At 36.5% G+C, this 21,954-nt stretch overlaps 1 protein-coding gene across 1 annotated transcript in view; it reads left to right on the top strand.

Moving 5' to 3' along the window:
- Nucleotides 1–1,123: 1,123 nt before the first annotated feature.
- Nucleotides 1,124–21,954, top strand: part of GAS2 (growth arrest specific 2) — a 74,652-nt gene continuing 53,821 nt past the window's right edge. Inside the window, exons 1-2 of the mRNA XM_042832772.1 lie at nucleotides 1,124–1,289; nucleotides 7,572–7,696. Coding sequence (XP_042688706.1) covers nucleotides 1,148–1,289; nucleotides 7,572–7,696 — 267 coding nt within the window. The 5' untranslated portion in view covers nucleotides 1,124–1,147. The remainder of the gene's footprint in view (nucleotides 1,290–7,571; nucleotides 7,697–21,954) is intronic.

The raw sequence follows: 21,954 nt of genomic DNA, 5'->3' as shown, positions 1-21,954 counted from the left end.
CTCTCCTCTCCTCTCCTCTCCTCTCCTCTCCTCTCCTCTCCTTGCAAAAGAAACAGTGTTTGCAATGATTGGTAAGCTGAAGTCAGCTGCCACATGTAACCACAGATAGAATGGAACAATTGGAAAAATAGATGAAGTACAGTTCCTTAAAGCTTTACCCCTACCTCATTAATAATTTCTTTAATTCCACATGCACAAGGCAAGGCCTTGTGACTGTTGGTTGGGGTGACAGAGCTCTCAGTTGCTACACTCTACCAAGCAATAAAGTAACCCAGCTTACTGCCATAAGTGATAGAGTTCAGGTCTGATTTTCTTTTCAGAAACACATAACCTCTTTCCTTAGCACAGTTGTGCCACAGAGGGGAGAATTAGTCCTTCAGGAATGGGAATATAGGTCCAGTGGGCCTAACGTCTCTGGCTGCTGCAGGAGTTGAGCACTTAACTAATATTTAACACATGACGTATTGCCTCACCTGAAGCCTATGTTTCCATAAATTGCCACTGAAGCAGAGGATAAAAGATGGAAGTGGGAAGTGTGATGGGTGACCAGCCCAGGCTGTCGTGCTGCTTTCTGAAGGAGTAATATTATTCATCATATACATCTTGCCTTTTTCTTTAATTATTCTAAAGCTGTAGATTACAGGGATTCTACTTGGTAACTACATTTGCTATTCGTTAGCAAGTCTGTGCAGTAGTGTAACTTAGTTGCTCACATGTTTTTCTTGGGCCTGATCCAAAAATGGCTGAAACTTTCAATTTATTTTGAATGGATCTTGGATCAGGCACTGTAGTGAGTTGCTAGTGTTCTGTGAAATGTTTGTTTTGTTTTGGATTTTAATCATTCTTTGTAGAATATTTGGTTATGGGTTGATAACATGTAGCTGGGTGAGTAGGAATGAAATAGACATTTATTTATGTGATTTAATCATTTGAAGTGAGCCATTAATAGTACCTCAGTCATAGATGCTGTGTTCACGTATTAGATCCACGTTTTTTTGTCTGATTTCTCAGAATCATAGTTAAAGCTGTTGTCTACCACCATGTTAAAAAGAGGATCTGTAAATTGTATTTGCTATATTGATTTATGTGTTTGTTTCTTTTTTCTTTTTCAAAAAGTACTAAAACAGGTACAACCAGTGGATAAGCAATGTGCACTGCTCTGAGCCCAAAAGCACGTGGGCCTGGCCTCTCTGATATGCACCAATACAGTCAGTGGCTTGCCAGCAGACATGAGGCCAACTTGTTGCCGATGAAAGAGGATTTGGCCCTGTGGCTCACAAACTTACTGGGTAAGATATGAGAAATACAGTCACTGGACAGCATGAAAATTCCACTCACTGTCAGTTGAGAGTGAAAATCTTCAGACTTTGTTGTGCTTCAAAAATGAAGATGGTTAGAATTAGCTAGCTAATTCCACCTGGAACAAATTTTAACAAGTCAGAAATACTCATGAATAGTTAGCCTACACAGTGATTCTGTAAGTTCAGTTATGTTACTTGCACTCTCCTCAAATTTATTTTTCTTCAAATTTTCTTTTAAATTGACTTTCACATGGGTTTTATCTGCTAATATAATGAAGCTAGATGTTGCTACTTACTGCCATCAGATACATCTTATTTTTCTACTGGGAGACCTTCCACAGGCACTGAGTGCATCGAATACCCTGAATGAATGAGCCCATTAAATAGTTTTTTTCACTGACCAAGCAGCCTAGTTATAGATAATTGCCATTCAATGCAATGCATGTGAAGACTTGCAGAAGCTTGTGTGTAGAAGGGTCTGACCTAGGAGTTGCAGCTGGGACCTGGAGATTTTCTGGTTGTGGTTGTACCTCCTGATGCACGAAGAAGAAACAAATTGCTGATGGCAATTCACATAAATCATGTATTTCTTGTTAGATGTAAACTTTGTAAAATCCTCATCTGAAGAGAAACACATCAGCAGTTGCTGTTTTTAATCAAAGAGGAGAAACACCTTTTAGACAAGTTGACATTCACATGATACTTCTGGAGACAAACTTGGAAGAGCATTTTTAAAACTGGGATTTTTTTCTTCTGGAAATCTGCTTTGGTCAGAAAGTAGGCAATGTTTTATCTTGCCTGTTATTGCAGTTGAACATAATCAGTGATATCATACAATGATAGAGTGCCTTTTCTTTGCATGTTCCACAGTATTGTAGTTTTTTATTTGTTTGGTTTTTTTTAAGACAAAGGAAAATATTCTTAAGCTATGATAAACATAGAAAAACAGGGTGTAAGTAGAATGCACTTATACCACAATAATTTCATATAGGCAATATTATTATTGGAATAGTTCTGAACTTGAAGTTTTAAAACTGGCACCTTAAATTATATTGCTGTGTGGTATTTCCATTTAAATCAACAAATTCAAAATGTTGTCTAAGCGAAGCCAGATGAAAATCCAGAAATCCTGCCTTTTTGCGATAATTGCCACAAGATGGCAATCCAAAAGGAGGCTTTTTGAATCGGAGGCAGCCCATTCTGTTAAGGATTTAATATATTGTTTAAATTTTTTAAACAATGAAGTTGTAGTGAGGCCCACTAAAACAAACAGAAGCTTGTTTGCAGTTCCTAACAGAGTTCTTCCAGTGACGAGGGTAGGAATGAGGTCACTTTTTTAGGAAGAAAGTAGCAACCAGCAGGAGGTTCTGAAACGCCAACTGTAATTAAGAATCTGATTTCTCATATGGACACCAAACTCTTCACTGCGTCGACACAGCCTTCTTTTAATTAAGCAACATGCACAGCTCATTTGCATAATGCATTCCCCAACACCTTCTCACATGCAAGTTGTTATTTTCTCAGCTTGTTGAGGAGAACTGAAGTTATAGTGATTTGTTAAAGTGCTTTGAATTCCTATGTAGAATTCCTATGTAGACATTGTTATTCAAATGAATTAAGTTAAAATTCAGTCAAAATGAATTAAGTGTAACTGAATTAATCTACTAACATATTTTGTATATTCACTCAGAATTCAAATTTGGTTTAATTACTTTATAATTGGGGTTAACTTTCGTGAGAGGAGGGCACATGAGCATATTGCTGTGGGATAAAATTTGTATGAATTTATAGCATGCTGTTACCTTGTTGTAAATGCCTGCTTATACTCTTATTTCATGATATCCAAAAAGGATATGCAACATGCAACTGTTTGGGTGTGGTGCTCAGGGACGTGACTTAGCAGAGGATTGTTAGAGTTAGGGTAGCATGGTTAGGTTGTAGTTGGACTTGATGATCTTTCAGTTTTTTTCCAACCTGAGCAATTTCATGATTCCATGCTTTTTTTTTCTTCTTTTGTTCTTTCCCTTTTTTTTTTTTTTTTTTTTTTTTTCTCCTCCTTTCCATGTTGAAAACAACTTACTTTGCATTAAGGAATGCTGCAGATGAAATGAGTGTTGCAGATGGAAGTGACTCATGATGCTGTAGAGCATCATTTTCATAGTGAGCCACCTCAGTATTGCAGCGGGCAAGAGGAGTGGAACAGTGAATATTGCAACTCTCAGCCTCACTTCTCTCTGCTGAACTAGGTTGGCTGAGAGAACCCTACTGTGACATAGTTAAGAAGATGTTTTGATCAATTTTCTTGCAAACCATGATCATCTCCTAAAATCATCTTCTTATAATGCATAGAACCAAAGAAACACTCAGCAAGACTTGCTGCCAATGCCTTCTGAATTGGATAGATAATGTATGTACGTAGTTCAGTAGAATCCTCTTGCAGGTGCTGAAACCTTCTGTTCCATCTTGAGCAAATTTCACATAGGGATCAGAACTGTTTGGTCGTAGTAATCTTCTAGCAGAGGCAAAATGGTGGTTTGACAGCAAATGGGATTTGCCCTCTTCTGTGCCTTCTGATACATTCTATCTTTTTTCTTATTCCTAGAGCCCACTTACCAGATTCAGATAATTACAATACCAAAGCTTATTCCATCCAGTTTTGTTTAGCGTCTGGGACCACATAGAGTAGATCTGTAAGATGTTCATTGGCTGTGGCAAGATAACTGGGCTCCAGTATTATATGATACAAATATTGTGATCTCTTCCTAGCAGAAATTCAGGGCATCAGAAACTCACTGGTAAGGGGCTGGAGGCTGCAAAATGTTGAGGATGAGGACAAGTAAAAATTGCATGTTGCATGAGGGATGTGCAAATTGCTTGTTCAGATGCAGAAGTGGACAAGACTTGGAGAAAAGGAGAGGATTGATGAGGATGGTAGGAGACATTCAATTACAGGCTAGGTTTGGAATATGATGTTAAGAGGTGTAAAATTTGAAGGATGAAAGGTAAGAAGTCTGAGGCAGGAAAACTGTGTTTCTCAGATTCTGCTTTAAAGCAAAATCTGCTTCAGCTCAAGCATCTTGCTAAGAAGATTTTGTAACCGTACTTTCATTTTTAACAGCAATGTGTTCATCTAAAGCCAGTGGATAATAGAGGGAAATGATAAATACCAATGAGTATCAAGACATTTATGATAACTATACCTCTAGTGTTTCTAGAGCAGCTTCTTTTTCAGCTGAGAGGTTTCGTAATTTTCTTTAGTGTCAATATGTGTTTGAGGCTGTTTATACATTTCATTTGAAGTAAACAATGTCAGTTCTATCAGCGTTACCCCTCTTGATCTCTGCTGTTCAATGATATACAGCAGCCTTTCTGTCCAAAAAGATCCACTTTCTAAAATTTACATAAAATCATTGGCTTTTATCTCTCCTCTTTATATATATGTTTTGTTACCGTGGGTTTAAATGCCACAGAAGTTGGGAAGAAATGCCACAGTCAAAAGGAATACTTCCATTGCTGGCTCAGTACTCTAGAAGCTCACCCTTCCACTGATGAATTCCAGAGATTCATCTGAGTAAAAGATTTCTGCTTATAAACTATTAGTTTGGTGTTACCATTGAAACATCTAATCTTTGGGTTTCAAACTAAAAGAGGGGAAATTTAGATTTGATAGTTAAAAAAAAAAAAAAAGTCTTACAATAAGAGTAGTGAAGCACTGGAACAAGTTGCCCAGAGAGGTGTTGGAAACCCCATCCCTGGAGACATGCAAGGTCAGGCTGGACCAGGTTCTGAGCACCTGATTGAGTTGTGGGTCTCCTTGTTCATCTAAGGAGAGTTGGAGAGGTGGCCTAGATGACCTTTACAGCTTGCTTCCAACTCGAACGATTCTACACTTCTATAAAGTAGTTCATCAGCTAGTTTTGAGGCTGTTCTTGCATTACGGTTACTGAAGTGAGTGCAAAAGAACAAATTGATATAATAGAGGAACTAGACTTGGGTACTTTTGTTTTAAGATTTGAGCACCTATCCATTTTGCTAAAGGTTCTGGTTGTCTGGAGGCCCACGTCCTCAACAACTTGGATGCACATCCTCGGTATGGGCTCTTGAGTTTCCCTCCCACAGAATTCCCAATCTGCTTAGATCAGGACTCCCAGGTCTGGGTGGCTTTATAGTTAGCTGCCCATGCTTCCCAAATACTAGACATTAAAGTAAATGGGTTTGTCTTTTTTAAGAGGCATCTGGCTTCTGCAGCATAAGGAGTAAGTAATATTTGCAAGTTTTGAGAGGGCCTTTACTCCTGTTGTTTTTTCTCTTTCATATTCTAGTGTTGGTTGGGTTTTTTTGGGGTTTTTTTTTTGTTTTTTTTTAATTGTATTTAATGTTATTACCATTCTATAAAAACATTGTGACTGCTTTCTTGTAATTTTAGGGGGAGTTATCCGTTTTTAATGGAGTTTAATGTTTTTTCCTTACAAATATACAGAGCTTTTTTTTTTTTCCTCAGGCTATGAACATTGCTCTCATTTGAATCAATACATTTCAACTGTTAAATATGTCAGTGTCTGTTTTAGCAAAGAAATGCCACCTCTTGGAGACATAAAATACAGTGAATTGAAAGCTGACACCTAATATATTTTTCATTGGATACAGATGTTCAGTGCAAAGCTAATTCTTCCAGCTTTTGTAAAAGGGAACAAAACTACAATGCTCCAGCTTACAATATGCAGTGACTAAACTGCTAATGCTATTCAGCATTAAAAATAGTGTAAATGTATTGTTCAATCTCAGCAAAAGATAGATTTTTTTTTTCCATGTCTATTAAATGAGAAGACAGTTTTAAATAGCTTTCAGGTTGTTTTTTTTTCTTCTTCTTCTTTTTTTTTTTTTTTTTTTTTAAATCTTGACTGGTAGAGTAATAAACCTATAAATCTGCAAATCACAGGACAGAATAGATGTGCACAACATGAGTTTTGTTTTCCTTGTGCAAAAATAAAAGTGCATTCTAAAACAAAATAAAACCTTCCATAGTTAAAAATGTTTGAAACATATTTTAATAGAAAATGAGTCTATTAAAAAAATATTATTATTAATAAAAAATAAAGCTATTCTTATGAGTCAGTAGCTTTTTAGTTTTAGGTTTCTAATGGCTTCTAATCTTTTGCTATAAATGCAAATTGGGGAAAAAATATGCCAGAATGATACTGAAGGTTTTTGAGGTGCTGAGATGCTGAGATTTTTTTTTATTATTATTCTGTGGGTTATCAGTTTCAGATCTGAGTGCAGTTGAATTTGGAGCTAAAGTAATGTCAATTACATATTAACTACCTTTGTATTGAATGTCTGTAGAGCTGCTACTGCTCTGCTGCCTGGAGAAGTCATTTAGGTATATGGGAACCGTAAAGTGGGTTGTGTGGCAGAGAGAATTAAAGGGAGGGGGAAAGAAAGGAAAAGTTGTATCTGAAAATGATTTGCTGTACAGGTCTTAATCTTTGGCGTGCAACTGTCCAAACTGAAATGACTGGCAATTTATTTTGCCTAAAGAATGCTGAAGTATCTAACAATTTTGAGACAAAAGCCTACGCAAATAAATTTTTATCATCATGGCGTGATTCTGGGAGTTCAGCTGGAGGTGGCAAAAGATTCCCTTCTCATCTGGTCTGTCTCACCTAGTTTGAATACCATGGGACCATTGGGATTACAGTGATACCATAGGCTACCTGCTCTGCTCAAGCTGGGCAGTGAAATACAGCATGAAACTTTTTGTTCTGCAGTCACTTTCCTGCAGAATCAAGACTTTGTCTCATCATTGAATACTTCCCTTTCCTTCATTGTATGGTTTGCTACTTCTACAAAATAAACTGCATTCAGTGTGTTAGCAATATTTTATGCTATCACTACCCACATATGTCAGTGTAAACCATCTGCCTACTGCACTCTGTGTTTGCTAAAAGCACTGGAATTTCATAAATAAAATGACATGAGTTCTTACAGGCTAGAATTATTTTTCAAGTAACACAAGCCTACCCAAAGAAAGCATGTTATTTTAAAATTTGCCCTATACGTACTGGAGATGTAGTAGTGAGATTATTCAAAGAAATGCTAGTTGTTCAATTAAAGTGTGTTTTAAATTGATGTCTAAATTTCTTTTGATTTCAATGCATTTAGAATGTGCCCGTTTGTTTGTTAGTTTAGTTGTTTTGTTTTTTCTTAAAACAAGTGCCATCTATACCATTGCACACTGTTTGCCATGCTAACTTTCTGCTTGCTGTTCAGGTAGAGAAATAACAGCAGAAACCTTTATGGAGAAATTGGATAATGGTGCCCTGCTTTGTCGGTTAGCTGAGACCCTGCAGGAGAAATTAAAAGAAAACAGCTTTGAGGCAAACAAGCCTGGCAAAGTAAGTGTTGTTAACTATTCTAGCATGTAATATTTTGCAATTAAAAGTTTTCATTTATGGTGCCTCTTTTAATGGACAGGGAGGTAATTCTTCCATGCAGAGAAGAAGATAATGTAAAACTGGGAGAAATGAATGCTTCTTCAGTAATTATGAAGTAATAATACAAGGAAGATACTGAGAAACAACTTGTAACATGTGGAAGATAGCTTCCATATCACACTGTTAGATCTTATTTGATAACAGACAAAATGCAATTCTTGTATGTATTTGCAATGGGGAATATTAAGGAGCAGAGGGAGGTGTCATTTCCTCCTTAAACAGCTCCCAGAAGGCCAGTAACACAATTCTGCAGTTAGTTTTCATGTCTAGAGTTTAAAGGTCCTGTGGTGTACTGGAAGGGATTCAGAGCTGCAGAGACATTGTGGAAAACATAAACATTCAGAAGATACTGAAGAGCATTGCAAAGACTGAGTTAAGCTCTCACTTGATCTCAGCCATAGGCCAGTCTTACTGGGAGAAGCTAAAGAGTGCAGTGAGCATCTCTTTGGGAGAAGTTAGGTGAAATTATTGATATTTACATCAACTCATTTGCTCTAAATCTGTTTTTATTTCTCTGTTGATCTGGTTGAATTCAGATTCATCTTCCTTTTCAAGGAAGGTTAAGAAAAAAAAAAAAAGGCAAATACAGGAGAGGAAAAAAAAAAAAAGCCTAAGAGCAGGTAACAAAAAAATGCACCGTCTGTTCCTGATGTTCTCACAATGTGTCCATAGGAGAAATCAGGGCACAGAATAAATTTTATCAGCAGTTCTGAGAACTGACAATGTTGTCAAGAGCAGCTTCTTTAAGTTGTTTTTCTCATAATTGTTGTTGCAGAAGGAATTGTTTGTTCTAAGGCAGGCTTCATTTTTAACTTTGTGCAGGTTTTTGTGCTTGTAGAGGGGAGAACTGGATTTTCTTCTTCTGTCTTTCTGTATTCTGCTTGCTTTATTTCCTGCTAGGAAGAGAAAGTAGGGGATCGATAGCTGGGAGGAAAAAAGACAAGAAGTAAATCAAAGAGAGAAGCAACACTACTTCCATAATGGAGGAAAAGACACATGAAACTCATATTCTGTATTTGAATTGGTAATCCAAATTTAGCTAGTGGAAGTACTGGATAACTTCTGAATTCCTCCCTATGATGTGCTCCAGACTGTCTTTACCTAAGAGGTGTCCTTTTAGTGTCTTGGTAACTTCCAAGCTGGGAAAAAAAAAAAAAAAGCCTTACTTTTGTTTGACTTTAGGAACTAATGGAAAAGGGGTATCACTTGTTAGTGATTCTTTGTACTTTTTTGTAAAAAGGTACTGTTATTAATAAAAGCTACTAAAAGCTTCAGTGATTACCCATAAGATGAATTTAGTTTCAGAGTTGTAAAATATTTTTCTGTTTCGCATCTTACCCAGCTGGCATGCTAAAAAGGCCATTAAATTGTAAAGGTCAATGCTTTTTCTCTTTTTCATTTCTCTAAGGTAGACATCTTGAAAAGCCATGTCCACTGAGTATAAAATTTCAGGAAAATAATAGATGTAAATTGATCAACAGGCACAGAACTTTGGAGAATATTCAGAAGTTCAAATAACGCACTTTGTTGTTACAAACTTTGTTTGTTTGTCTTGTTATTTTGTCTTGCATCATCAGACTCTTTTTGACAATGGATCATTTTGAGATACCTGGCAAGATAACCTGGGAACATTCAGTGTTTGATACTTCTTTGTTCTGCATCTGGAAAGAACTAGAGCTCTGTTCTTACTTCCTCATCTGACAATATAGCCTTTCTTACTTCAGATAGCTGATCCACTTTTTTTTTTTGAACTGAAGTTGCATTAGGAGCCAACTAAACTTTTGTAATCCTATATCTTATTGGAATAACTAAAATTTTTTGGCCTTTTTTTTGTTTGTCAAGCTGTTATAACAGGCAATGCAATTAGATGGAAAAACATTCTACTCCACTGCAGTTTTACCAAAATATATTATTTCATACTTATTAAAAATTCAAAGAAATGGCAGAGTAATAGCGTTTGTGTCACTGTAGGCTATTAGGGAACTATTTATCCTTTCAGACTGTAACTCCCTGTGTAGCAATCTCAAGCAATATGAATCGTCTGCAAATTGGAAAATCTGACTTGTGGTGCCAAGGAAATATATGAGGAGATTATACTGTATGAAATTTAGCATAGTAAGAATTCCAAAATCCTCCTCTGAATTATTATTATTATTATTATTATTATGCACTCTGTTAATAATATATGTGGAACTTTGGGGCCATTTGACTTTACTCTGAACAGGAAAACAGAAATATTAGTCTTTCAACGAGGTGCTTTGCAGCAGAAGACTTCACTGGTAGGTGGGAGTTCTACAGGTACCAATCTCTGCCAAAATACATACAAAGATTTTTATCCATATATTTTATTTATTTGAGATTTTTTAGATCGAAGCAGACCAATAGTAAATGAGTGGCTGCCAGAAGAATCAGTTTGAAGGCAGCGCCAGGGTGCAACTGATTGAGGGAGACAGGATGAAGATAAGGCTGAGGATAAAGATACTGTGAGGGAAAAAAGTCTTCCAATTAAATCCCTCCACTAGCTTGCAGATTTTATTTACTTTCCTTATATATGTGCTACTTCCTAGATGTCAAAGCTCCATAAAATACTTTGGGTTTAGTTTTGTCTTAGAGGAAGATGATATATTCCATTCTGTTTGATAGATACTGCTGTTCATGAATTTGCTTTTTCAGCTCTTTGAAGCTGTCTGGTAAGTTCAGCAGCAATGGCAACACATGTAAGAAGTCAATTGGAAACTAATAGTGCATACGCTGACTCACTAGTTGTTTGCAGTTATTTCTGAAGTCTATATTGCAGTACTTTACAGAATCCAGAGGTTAAATCCTATTGCCTCTGATTAAACTTCTTAGGCAATAAGTTTTTATTAATTGTCTGTCTTATGTTTGTTTCTTAATGAAACTTGAATACTTCCTCTCTCATGAGAGAGAAACGAATGCTTTGTCTTTAGGGAAATCCCGTAGGCCAGCCTTTTTGCCTGAGAAATAAATTAAGAAAGCATAAATGAAAATGGCTATGTCTCCAAAAATATCAAGTCTACTAAATCTAGAAGGAACGTGCTGGTATTGATATAAACTCTTCCTGTGTGGTATGGAGATGCTTTTGGATGTTGGAGATATTATCAAAAGAGTAAAGAAGCTGCTAGTAATGTGACTTTGGGAATACAGCTTTAAGAAACTGGAAAGCAGATTAAGGGATGTACAATGCAAAAAATAAAGAGGAAGGCAACAAAGATCAGTAGAGTAGCCTTTTGGAGTCTTAGTGCAGAAAGGAGCAGCAGTGCGTATGATGGAACCTTCAAAATCATGGTGGTGTGGCGGATGTTCTCTATGCAGAACTGTGACATCTAGTTAAGCTATTAGGAGCCAAACAAAAAACAGGGGGTTCTTCTTTATGAAGTGACTGGTGGATGCTACGTAGTCTTAAAGTTAACCTGAATTCAGGAAAACACTGAACAAGGTAATGAATGCATGGTAACCACATCTACTGTCCCCTTGCATAAAGTGATTAGAGCCTGAGTATGTGTTGAAAAGTGTAATGTGTGCTGTTGTCTTAGTCTTCCCTAGATACCCACTTAAGGTCAGTCTAGGCTAGCTAGTTCCTTGGCTCACCTGGTAGAGTGCTTCAGTGGCTTATTACTTCATGGGGATGAATAACTTGCTGGCTGTGCAGCATGGTTTCTATCTTTTCACAAGGTTCAAACTTCAACTAAATTAAAATAAATTGTACTTGTAGTTCTATACACAGAAACATAATTTTCACTCTTTAGGACTGAATCTTTACAGCTAAAATAGTACCCAAATCAGAGTGTACTTCATATCTGTTACCCAAAGGAATAATATGCACTAGAGTTTGGCAGCCTCTGATGCCATTTATACCTTATCTTCTCATTGCCCACCTAAGCTTAATGCCATCATAGATTCTGTTGAGCGTCAGAACAGATAAAACTTGTGGTGTTAGTTAATCATACAATAGTATATTATTGAAAGCATTTCAGTTTCTAAAGATGAAAAATTCAACAGTGGTTGATGCTGGGTGCAAGGTTCTTTTGCACACTCCAGAAGACAGTCATCTTCTTTGTTCAGCAGCTAGATTCAGGCATGCTTCACAACCTCAGGGTTGGGAAATGTTGATGTTGGTTTTGATCCCTTGCTTCAGGAAGACAAAACTTTGAGTTTTAAATGTAAATAGAAATTTTAATTAGGGAGTGCAGTGTTAGAATAATGTGACTATTCCATATGTGTTGAGAGAAATATTTTTTAAAATTTATATGGAGTTTTTACTCTCATAAGTAAGCCAATTCATGTACATGTATGAAATGACAAGGAGATGACTGATATCCATTTTAATAAATGCTGAACATTTGTAGTAAGTTCCTGGAACTACCTGGGCTGCTGCTAATGATCTGCTGTCTAGAAACTACAGACTTATTATAGCAGGAGTTATTCCATAAAAGTGATTCATGTAGCAGGATGCCATTTTGTAATTTTCTCCCATAAGCTTGGATTTCATCTCCAAGCTGTCCTGGCAGTATTTTACTTTTCCTGACAGATAGTTAATTTGAGAATCTCACAGCTGTACAAACAAATTTAAAGCATCAAGGCATGTGCAGTATGCACAGAGCCCCCATTTGCTTAGGCTTATTTTAGTAAGCCCGTTAATTATGATTTTAAAATAAACACGGAGAAATTGTGTTAATAGTTATCACCATTTTAATAGGCTATGTATAACAGTCTGCCCACCAGCCTTGAAGTCATATATTTATATATATTTATGAATATTCTTCTTAAAACGATGTTTTCATGGCAAATGAATGAGAAGAGTTTGAAGTTGAATCGTTCCTTTTCTCCGAGTTCTCAGAAGTTAATCAGGTAATTTCGACTCAGATCTCTCCTAGAAATACTTTTGAATGATGAATCCACATCTAAAATTCAGCCCCATTTTCAGGAAACCTTGTTCTAGATTTGATTTTCTCTGTGAAAGTAGACATACAAAGGAAAACGAAGTTGAAAATATTTGAGTCTTTGAACACTTAATTCACATATGGATGCAACTTTATTCTTCCAATGTAAGCTGTGATTTAATAGCTTCCCTGTTTAATGAGATTAAAATGAGTGTATGTGGAAAAAAAAAAGCTGTTGTATATCAAACACTAATTTTTGCCCTCGTGCACGTATGTACTTAAAACTATAGCAATTTATTCACACACACATTCATGTCTCCTAACATTAAGTGATTCTGTTTACCTCTTAGCCATAGTCCTATTATCTGGAGTGTATTCTGCAGTGGTTCCACATGCAAACCTTTCACTTTCACTGGAGAATTCACTTGTGAATCTGATGCTTGGTGGGTACAGAGCACCATCATAGCATTGACTTCAATGGACACATGCTGATTTACCTACAGTAAAATTTTGGCTAAGCAAGCGCACTGTATGTATTTTGAGATCTACAGCCAGGAGATCTAGACTGAGATGTGGGGTGGAGATATTCTGCTCTTAATTTATGTCTAATATTGAAGTTGGATCTTAGCTAAGCACCAATTCATTGGATTTTGTTTGAAGTTTTCAAGATGGTCATGCTTGTAAGGACAGTTTAGTATCTGTGGAAGTAGGGACAGAATCCTGTAAGCTGAAGGACCCTCCAAGCCAGGGATTTAACTTAAGTTCTGTCAATGGGGCTAATGTCAGAAAGGCAAGATTATCAACTGGAGTTCACTTTCAGTTTCAGGTAAAAGCTTATTGTTTGCTCTTGGAACAATGTATACTCTGCTTTCATTTTGCACATCTATTACCTGGGATGCTGTTTGTTTGCTGTACATTAATACGTTGATTTGTAAATGAAGCTTGTCTTGTGCCAAACCCTGCTGCTACCCAATTTGCCAAGCTGTGATCAGTATTAGGTAGTTTGTATTATGGAAAAATAGACTACTCTGCTCATTTAAAAAATAAAAATTAAAAAATAATAATAATAATAATAATAATAATAATAATAAAAAGGAAACATGATTCTGTAAACATTAATGACAGACAGGCCTTTGTTTTTGATTCTTTTACTTGAGTGGGCTTTATGTCCGCTCTGCAATAAGGCCACAAAAAAAAAAAAGAAAAAAAGTAAATGAGTAAATGCAGTATCCCTACAGAGGAGAATCTGGACTAATGCTTTAGGATTTAGCTTATTTCCCGTATCATTTCCCATATCAGCAATCCCATATTAGGATTGCTCTAACTGTTCACAAGAACTAAAGATGTGTTTGTTCTTGTTCTCTTCTCAACTGTTCATTTGAATAAAGGTGATCATGTGAGTGGAAAAATAATCAGAATTCTGGGGGCTCATGAGGAGTAACAAATACCTTTGTGTCTCTGAGGAATGCATTGGTGAGATAATCAAGTCTTCTGGCAACAGTTTAGAAATGAGAAATTCTAATTTATCTTCATATTGATGAATTATGTAAGTTAAATGACAAATTAATACCTCACCATAACCCTCATTTTTAAGTAATCTAAGAAGGTCATTTAAGTAAAAGACAGGAGAGACTTACACAGATGCTAGAAAGTTAAATTATTTTTGTTTGTAGAACAAATTACCCACTTGACAAATGTTCTGTCAGTTTATTTTCTACCTAAATTCAAATATCAAACTAAGTAGAGAACTAGGAATGTATTTAATAATTCCTTGAGCCAACTATCTTGGCTGGTAGGCAGGACAGACTGTGCATGGCATAGTTCAGACTCCTGACAATTGGTTTAAGATTCAACTAAGCCTGAATGAAGTAGAAAGAATCACTGTATTTTTTTAATACAGTGATTTAATTTAAAAATGAAGAGATGAATAAAATAATAAAAATTGGGCTAGTTATTGCAGGTTATAAAATGAATACATAAACTTTTTGAGTTTCTCTACTGGAATTGTCAAAACCTGGGTGCATATTAAATTGTTCAGTTAAAACGCAAAGAAGAAACAAATTTATATATTTTTAATTTCTCCTCAAGAAGAAAATGTCCTGCCCTAACAAAATCTTCCTCCCATTGAATGATTGAGGTGTTCTGCAGTTAAAATCAGTAAATTCATAGTTGCCTTTTGTTAGATCTTCCTGAAATACAGTCATGCTTTCTGGACTTACTGCAACAAGTTCTTAAAAAAGAATGAAGTTAACAGATTTCTAAACTTAATCAGGTATGTGTGCTTGCTATGAGAATGTCTGTAGGTACAGCAGAATTGCATCAGCGTTCTCTAAATTAGAAAAGGGAGTCATTTTTCCATGAGTAAAGGTGTATAATTCAAGTTCAAATAGAAATTACACTAAGTTTTCTCTTTGGGTGGTCTCCCTCTTTTTTTTTTTTTTTTTTTTTTTTTTTTTTTTTTTTTTTTTTTTTAAATGTTTTTCTTTTCTTCTTCATGTTACTCTTAGACCTTGGATATCCAGACTAACAATGTGATCTAGTCAACATGGTATTTTAGTTTTTACCATAAGTTTCACTTTCTCAAGGTTATCTGTATGCTGTAGATGGATTCCCATCAAAAACGGTATTCTGTAAGCTTGGTGCCTTGAGCCTGTCTGTCCAGAGGAAAACTCAGCTGCTGCTTATCCATCTATGTGCGTGCTACATGGCAGAGCAAAACACCACACTGCCTAAGCAGGTCTGGTCTGCCCATGGTCATGTTCAGGTGCTCTCTGTGAGCTGTAAATCTGACTCTCGAGCCAAGAATGTGGTTGGGCTATGAACAGATTTTCTGTGGTCTGTGGCAGCAATTCGCTTGTCTGCACTCTTGTACTTTCTGGAGAAGCTATTTGTTTTGCAGCTAAAGCCTGCGGAGCCAATTTCTAATCGTGCACAGTAGAGATATGGCCCTCAGTTTCTCAAGAGGATTAAAAAAAAGTACAGCACTACCTTTTTGCATATCAATCTTTATAGTGACATCCTCGTGTGGATGCAAGGGGAGAAGAGTGATCTTGTCAAAAGATGCGCAATTCCTAATGCATCTGGAAGGAATTATTTCCACAAGACTGGAAAGCAGTTTGTTAGTGAATTCCTTGTACCTTTCTCAGACGTGTCAATAGCTTGCTGAGCTCCTGCTCATACACACAACTGGATTGCTACCATGTTTTTTGCAGATACTGTAAGACTGACCTGCAAGTGGTTATGTGAACAAACCCTATATGCCTCAGCAAGCCATTCTTACTTAACACTTACATGTTTCTGCCTACAGGAGGATTGCATGACAGTATAGGATTCTAAAGAGATCATAATGGGAGATTTTTGAACTACTTGAGGATCTTCTGTGGCTGTCTGCTTGGCACTTTCTAAATGAGTATGTTGAAGAATTTAGCAGCTTGGTGTTTTATGCAGAATGTTGAGGGCAGTGCTACAGTACTGGAAAAAGCACAGAAACATGATACTTCTTGAAGATCATCATTCCTACTGATGCTATATGTCCTTTGGGAAACATGGTTTCTTCCATCATTTTATTGTAGCAGAAGTGGTAATTTAATCTCCATGGGAAGATTTAGGATCTCTTGCATATCTCTCCTTCCACTCCGGCTTGACCTTGCAGAAGTATTAAAAATTTGCATCTCAAGGTAAATGTCGTGGAAAAAGTAGTGCATCCATAAGCAGCAAATAGCCTGTTAGCTCCTGCTTTGGAAAATATGTTAATCCACTTAAAAAGAGGACTGAACTTTGTTTACTAACAGCATCACTTTAACAGGAATTGTCTCAAGTTTTTGTTGCTTTCATTTTTTTTTTTTTTTTTTCCCCAGAGATATCTGACAAATCCAGAGATATATAACTAATACAACTTTAAAATGAAATACTAAAACTTAGATTCTTCATAAAATATCAGTTGAAACTGGATTTTTGTTTGAATAGAGTTTTACCATTACTCCATCCAGCATGGTGCAAATAGATATATTTTTCTGATTTGTAGTTATGAGGAATACTATTTAGACTATTATAACATTTCTGTTCCAGATAATTCCACATTAGGCAGTTGAATGAATTAGCTTATGTTTATTGATTATTATGCTTTTTGATTGTTGAGAAAATCTAAATTAGATCAACTATCCTTAGCTTAACTGTGCATCAGGTCAAACTTATTGTTAGCAGCTTGAAGGGAGAGAACTACATAATTTGATGTTTTTACCAATAGTGAGTCTTGAACTTAAAAAATGAGCCAAAATTTCTGAAATGATAATAGCAAATATACTGCCATATGTTACGACTGCAAGGCAGGAGAAAATGTTAGTCATTTCCAAGGATAGAAACCAATGTATCATAATCATAATTATATCTAATTCATTTATTTAAACAAACATATTCCCACTAGGGCTTGTGTAGGTAAATTGGCCTCAACTGCTTCAAGTATAAAGTAAAGCTTTTTTTGAGACTGACTTAAGTCTGGTTTGGAAATTTGGCTGTACAGATTAACATTCCAACATGTTTTTCAAATCATGGATGCTTTTAAATTTTACATCAGTGTAGAATTCCCAGGGCTCTAGCAGTTTCCTTGTGGTTTCTAATTGGAGAACTTGTATAACATCAGCCTTTATCATAAAGGCAAAGGTACAATTTTTCTTAGAAAATGAACATGAAGGACTTTGGAGAGTCAGACTTACCTGTAGCAAACTATGTGTGAGACTCTTTCTGAATGTTTTCAGTATCTGTGTAAAAATTACATCTTTGTTACACATCTGGAAATAGAAGAAACGAACACGTAAAGCATCTGAAAAAAAAAGTCTGTCTTCCTTTAGACTGTAGATCTTTATCACAGTCTTCCTTGATGCTTGGCTCATGTTAGGTAAAGCACCATTTGGAACTAATCATTAGAAAGGGCTGGGAACCATGCACAGGCTCCGTCCCCACCTCACGCTTCAAAAGATAGAAAAGTGTGAGATTGATCATTGGGAGAAGTGCTGTAGGAAAGGAAAGACTGTAGTGTGCCTGACAGTACACTCAGAATTATAATAATTACATCTATGAATTTGAATGACTGCCTGTGTTTGTTATTCAGGCTGCCAATGAAAATTTAGCCTCTATAATTCTGCAGATCAAAGAAACGTGTTGGTTGTTTGAATGTTCCATGCGAACACATGGAAACGTCTTTTGATATGAAATGTTGGAGCCTATACCTTGTTTTGATAGGCTTGTTTTATTCAAACTGAAATTGTGTAAGCATAGTCATTGCCTTAGCTTGGACTCTTCTGGAATGATTAAAAGGAAAAACTGACTTTGAAATTTCTGAGGCTAAAATAAGTTGGTTTTGCTAAAATATGGTGTTTTTCATATTTGAGAGAATCGTCTTCCTTTCAGGAACATTGACCTTCCTGAAAGTCGTGTTAAGGAGTGTGAGGGACAACCAGGTGATCTGAGACAGCCAGCATGGCTTTACCAAGGGAAGGTCATGCCAGATCCATCTGGGGGCCTTCTATAATGGAGTGACGGCATCAGTGGACAAAGGGAAGGCAGCTGATGTCATCTACCTGGATTTCTGCAAGGCCTCTGATGTGATTTCTCACCACATCCTTATCTCTAAATTGGAGGAATCTCTAATTTGAAGGAATTGATTGGAAGGTCACAGCCAGAGGGTTGTTGTCAATGGATCTATGTCCAGGTGGAGATTGGGAATGAACAGTGTTACCCAGGGGTCTGTTTTGAGTCCAGTACTCTTTAACATCTTTATCAGTGACATAGATAATTGGATTGAGTGCAACACTCAGCAAGTTTGCTGATGACACGAAACTGAGTGGTGCGATCGATACAGCAGAAAGAAGGGATGCCATCCAGAGGGATCTTGATAAGCTTGAAAGGTGGGCCCTTGTGAAACTAATGAGATTCAACAAAGCAACATGCAAACTTAAGATGAGCCAGCAGTGTGCGCTTGCAGCCCCTAAGGTCAATGGTACCTTGGGTTCCATCAGAAGAGGGGTGCAAGCAGGGTGCAGGAGGTGATTGTTCCCCTCTATTTTGCCCTCACCCAGAGTACTGCATCTGAATCCAGGGACCCCAACACAGGGAAGGTGTGGAACTTCTAGAATGGGTCCAGAGGATGGCCATGAAGATGATCCAAGGGCAGGAACACCTTTCCTATGAAGATAGGCTGAAGGAACTGCGTTTATTCAGACTGGAAAAGAGAAGGCTGCAGGGAGCCTCACTGTGGCCTTCCAGTATTTAAAAGGAGTTGAAAAACTTTTCGCATGGGTAATTGGTGATAAGACAAGGGAATGGTTTTAAACTAAGGGAGATTTAGATTAGATGTCAGGGGGAAATTTTTTACAGAGAGATTGAGGAGGTGCTGGATCAGGTTGTCCAGAGAGGTGGTGGATTCCCCATTCCTGGAGTTGTTTACGGCCAGGTTGGATGGGGGATTTAAAAAATCCCAATCTAAACATAAATTCTGAAAACCAATGGTCTAACCATTGCTCAGAACACTTATTGAATGAGAATGAACTTCCAAATGTAAGTTTTGCCATGATGTCTATTAATTATTCTGCATTTTATTTACAGAATTTTAATAAACTTTTTGTTTATTTAGATAGTAATCTTTCTCTTTAGAATTTATTCTGTGGCATTTAAAAGCACCTCTGATATTTGCTTTGGCGTGCTGATATTTTCAGAACACAGATTAATGTAAGAAACGTCTTTAAATCTAACACATTCTTGCAGTTTGTAAACTAAATTAAAATGTCTTTGAAAGGTGATCAAGAAAGGTGACTTTGTTAGTAAGCTTAAGTATTTCATGTAGTTAGATGTCCAGAAACTTTGAAAGCGCATTTATAGATCTTCTGAAATTTAAATAGATTCAATTATTTAACTAAATTTAAAAGTGTGTAATTGAGGCTGGGTTTAAGTTAGGTTAGTTTTTCATAATTATTTATTAAACCCATCTTTTTGAGATTATAATTAAGGTTTTTATCTGCTGCTGAATGACCAGGAGGCTCTGTCTTGGACAGAACCCTTGGAAGAAGAAAGCCATGAACAAAGTCTTAGCTTTTAAATGCATGTTATTGTTAAATTAAGTTTATTCTGCATATACACTTTTATCTTAAGTAGTGTAGTGGAAATGGTAAGTCATGGCTTGAAGCAGTGATTGAGCACCTGGTGGAAAGGCAGGGTCAACCCAAGGGAGCTCAGGTGCAGCTGAATGACCAGAAGTGCTGGAGCCAGGATCCACCCCTTCCCAGACCTATTTAAGGGCAGGGAGTGGAGGTAAGGTGTTTTGCTGGAGGTCCCTGCCTACTGGAGGCCTTTTGAAGGTAAGCAGTTATTCTTCCATTGTTTTTGTATCCACAGCTGCTGTGAATGGGCTTGTTCTTATTTGCTACAGCCTAGGATTGTGCTACTCCACTACTGTCGCTGTACTTTCCATCACGTTATAGCATTACAAGCAGTTAAAATTAGAGCTACTTGAAAGAAATGAGAGTTTATATTTGACTGATACCAATAAAGAATGCACGCTTAAGTCTGTATTTATTTTAACACTGTACTCTCTAACTTTAAACAAAGCCACAATGATGTTATCTATTTCTGTTGTCACACCATAAATCTGTTGGGCATTCCAGAGAGATCACAATTACTTTAATAAAGTCTAGGAAGTTGATAATGAGTCATTTTTGGCTTTTGACGATCTCTGTAGCGATTGCATAGCATAACAATCTGGTTACCATATGATTTTTAAACTTGAAATTCAACCTGCTATATCAAAATGGCATCTTTCTGCAGTATGATGGTGGGAAGGCTACCTGTCACTGAAAGACACTTGATGTTTAACCAATTATTGCATTAGTTGCTTGGAGGCACTGTCTATTGCAAATGCAGTGTCACTTTTCATATGTCTAGAGGCTATTTCTGATTCCATGTTGAAAAAGATTGCACGATTTCTATTGATCAAAATCGCTTCAGAATTTCTACGTAGAGTTTCTGTTTTAAATTTCCCTCTATTAGTTTTAATTCTATCTCTAGAAGAACTAGAGGGGATTGTATTATTCTTTTTTCTTTAAATTTTGTTTTTTTTTTTTTTTTTATGATGGGAGAGGTTTTATTTTCTAACTCCATGTACGTATTTTTCTATTCAGAGTTATCCATATTCATTTTGTTCATTTACTACATTGTTTTGATTGAAGAACCTGTCTGCCATAGTAAATGGAGTAGGGAGGGGGAAAAGAAGTATGTGAAGTCCACCGTATCAACAAGTAATTACTTTTTTTGCTGGAATTGTTTAATTTATTCATTGCTCTGTTCATACTTGCCGATGCTTCCTTGCTTTTCACTAAATCTGAATCTTGGCACTGCAATGCGGTGTAAGATGAACTTCATTTGCTAAAGTTAGAATATGGGATACCTCTTCTGTGAATTATAAGTGGAGTCTGATATCTTCCAACTTTGGGTTTCTGAAGAATTAAGAAGAGCAGAAGGGAGTTTTAAAGGTCCCATCCAACTCTAAGCATTCTATGATTCTACAGCAACTGAATTAATGCATCTGCGTAGACATATCCTCACTCTGCAATGAAGTGAGCAGCAGTCTCTCAAAGAAGAGCAAGTTCTTCTAGCAGTGAGCTTTGATTTGTTTACACTGTACGAATTAATAAAGGACAATTAAAGAAACCATTCACAGAGAGGGTAATGGCAGGTCTTCTCTTTTTGTATTCCACAGCCGAAGAGCAAATTCAGGGGGAGGAAGACTTCTATAAGACTAATAAATACTATTAATAATAATAATAAAGTGGCAACAGAATTTAAGAAGTAGAAGATTATGTAGAGTAAGTTGAAGAGAAGCTAGTTTTGAAATTAAAGGCAAGTTTATAAAAAGCTATGAGACAGATACATGTTAAATCTCACTTATATAATTAATTTTCTCAATTAATACTTGTGTAATAATATTAAGTTGGTACTATGGACACACTGATGAATTCCAATACTGTGCTCTCAATAGGGTATTGCCTCCAACCTTGTTTTGGTTATTAGGTGGTAAAAGTAACTTTTTCCTATGAGTGTCTATCTAAACCTCTTCCGCAACAGACAGAACTGCTAATCTTCTTCCTTGTATCCAAGTGAGAGTAGCAGTTCAAAAAAGCTGTGAAATTCCTTATTCAGAGAGGTTTGGGGTATGGTTAGGAATTCTAAAAATGTGACTCAAATCTGCTATTAAAAATGTGTTTTTCCTCA

The sequence above is a fragment of the Centrocercus urophasianus genome, unplaced genomic scaffold (genome assembly GCF_019232065.1).
Source record: "Centrocercus urophasianus isolate 14NV4802_14NV808 unplaced genomic scaffold, USGS_Curo_1.0 seq_4, whole genome shotgun sequence".
Taxonomy (NCBI): Eukaryota; Metazoa; Chordata; class Aves; order Galliformes; family Phasianidae; genus Centrocercus; species Centrocercus urophasianus.
This window is presented reverse-complemented; position numbering and strand designations above follow the sequence as displayed.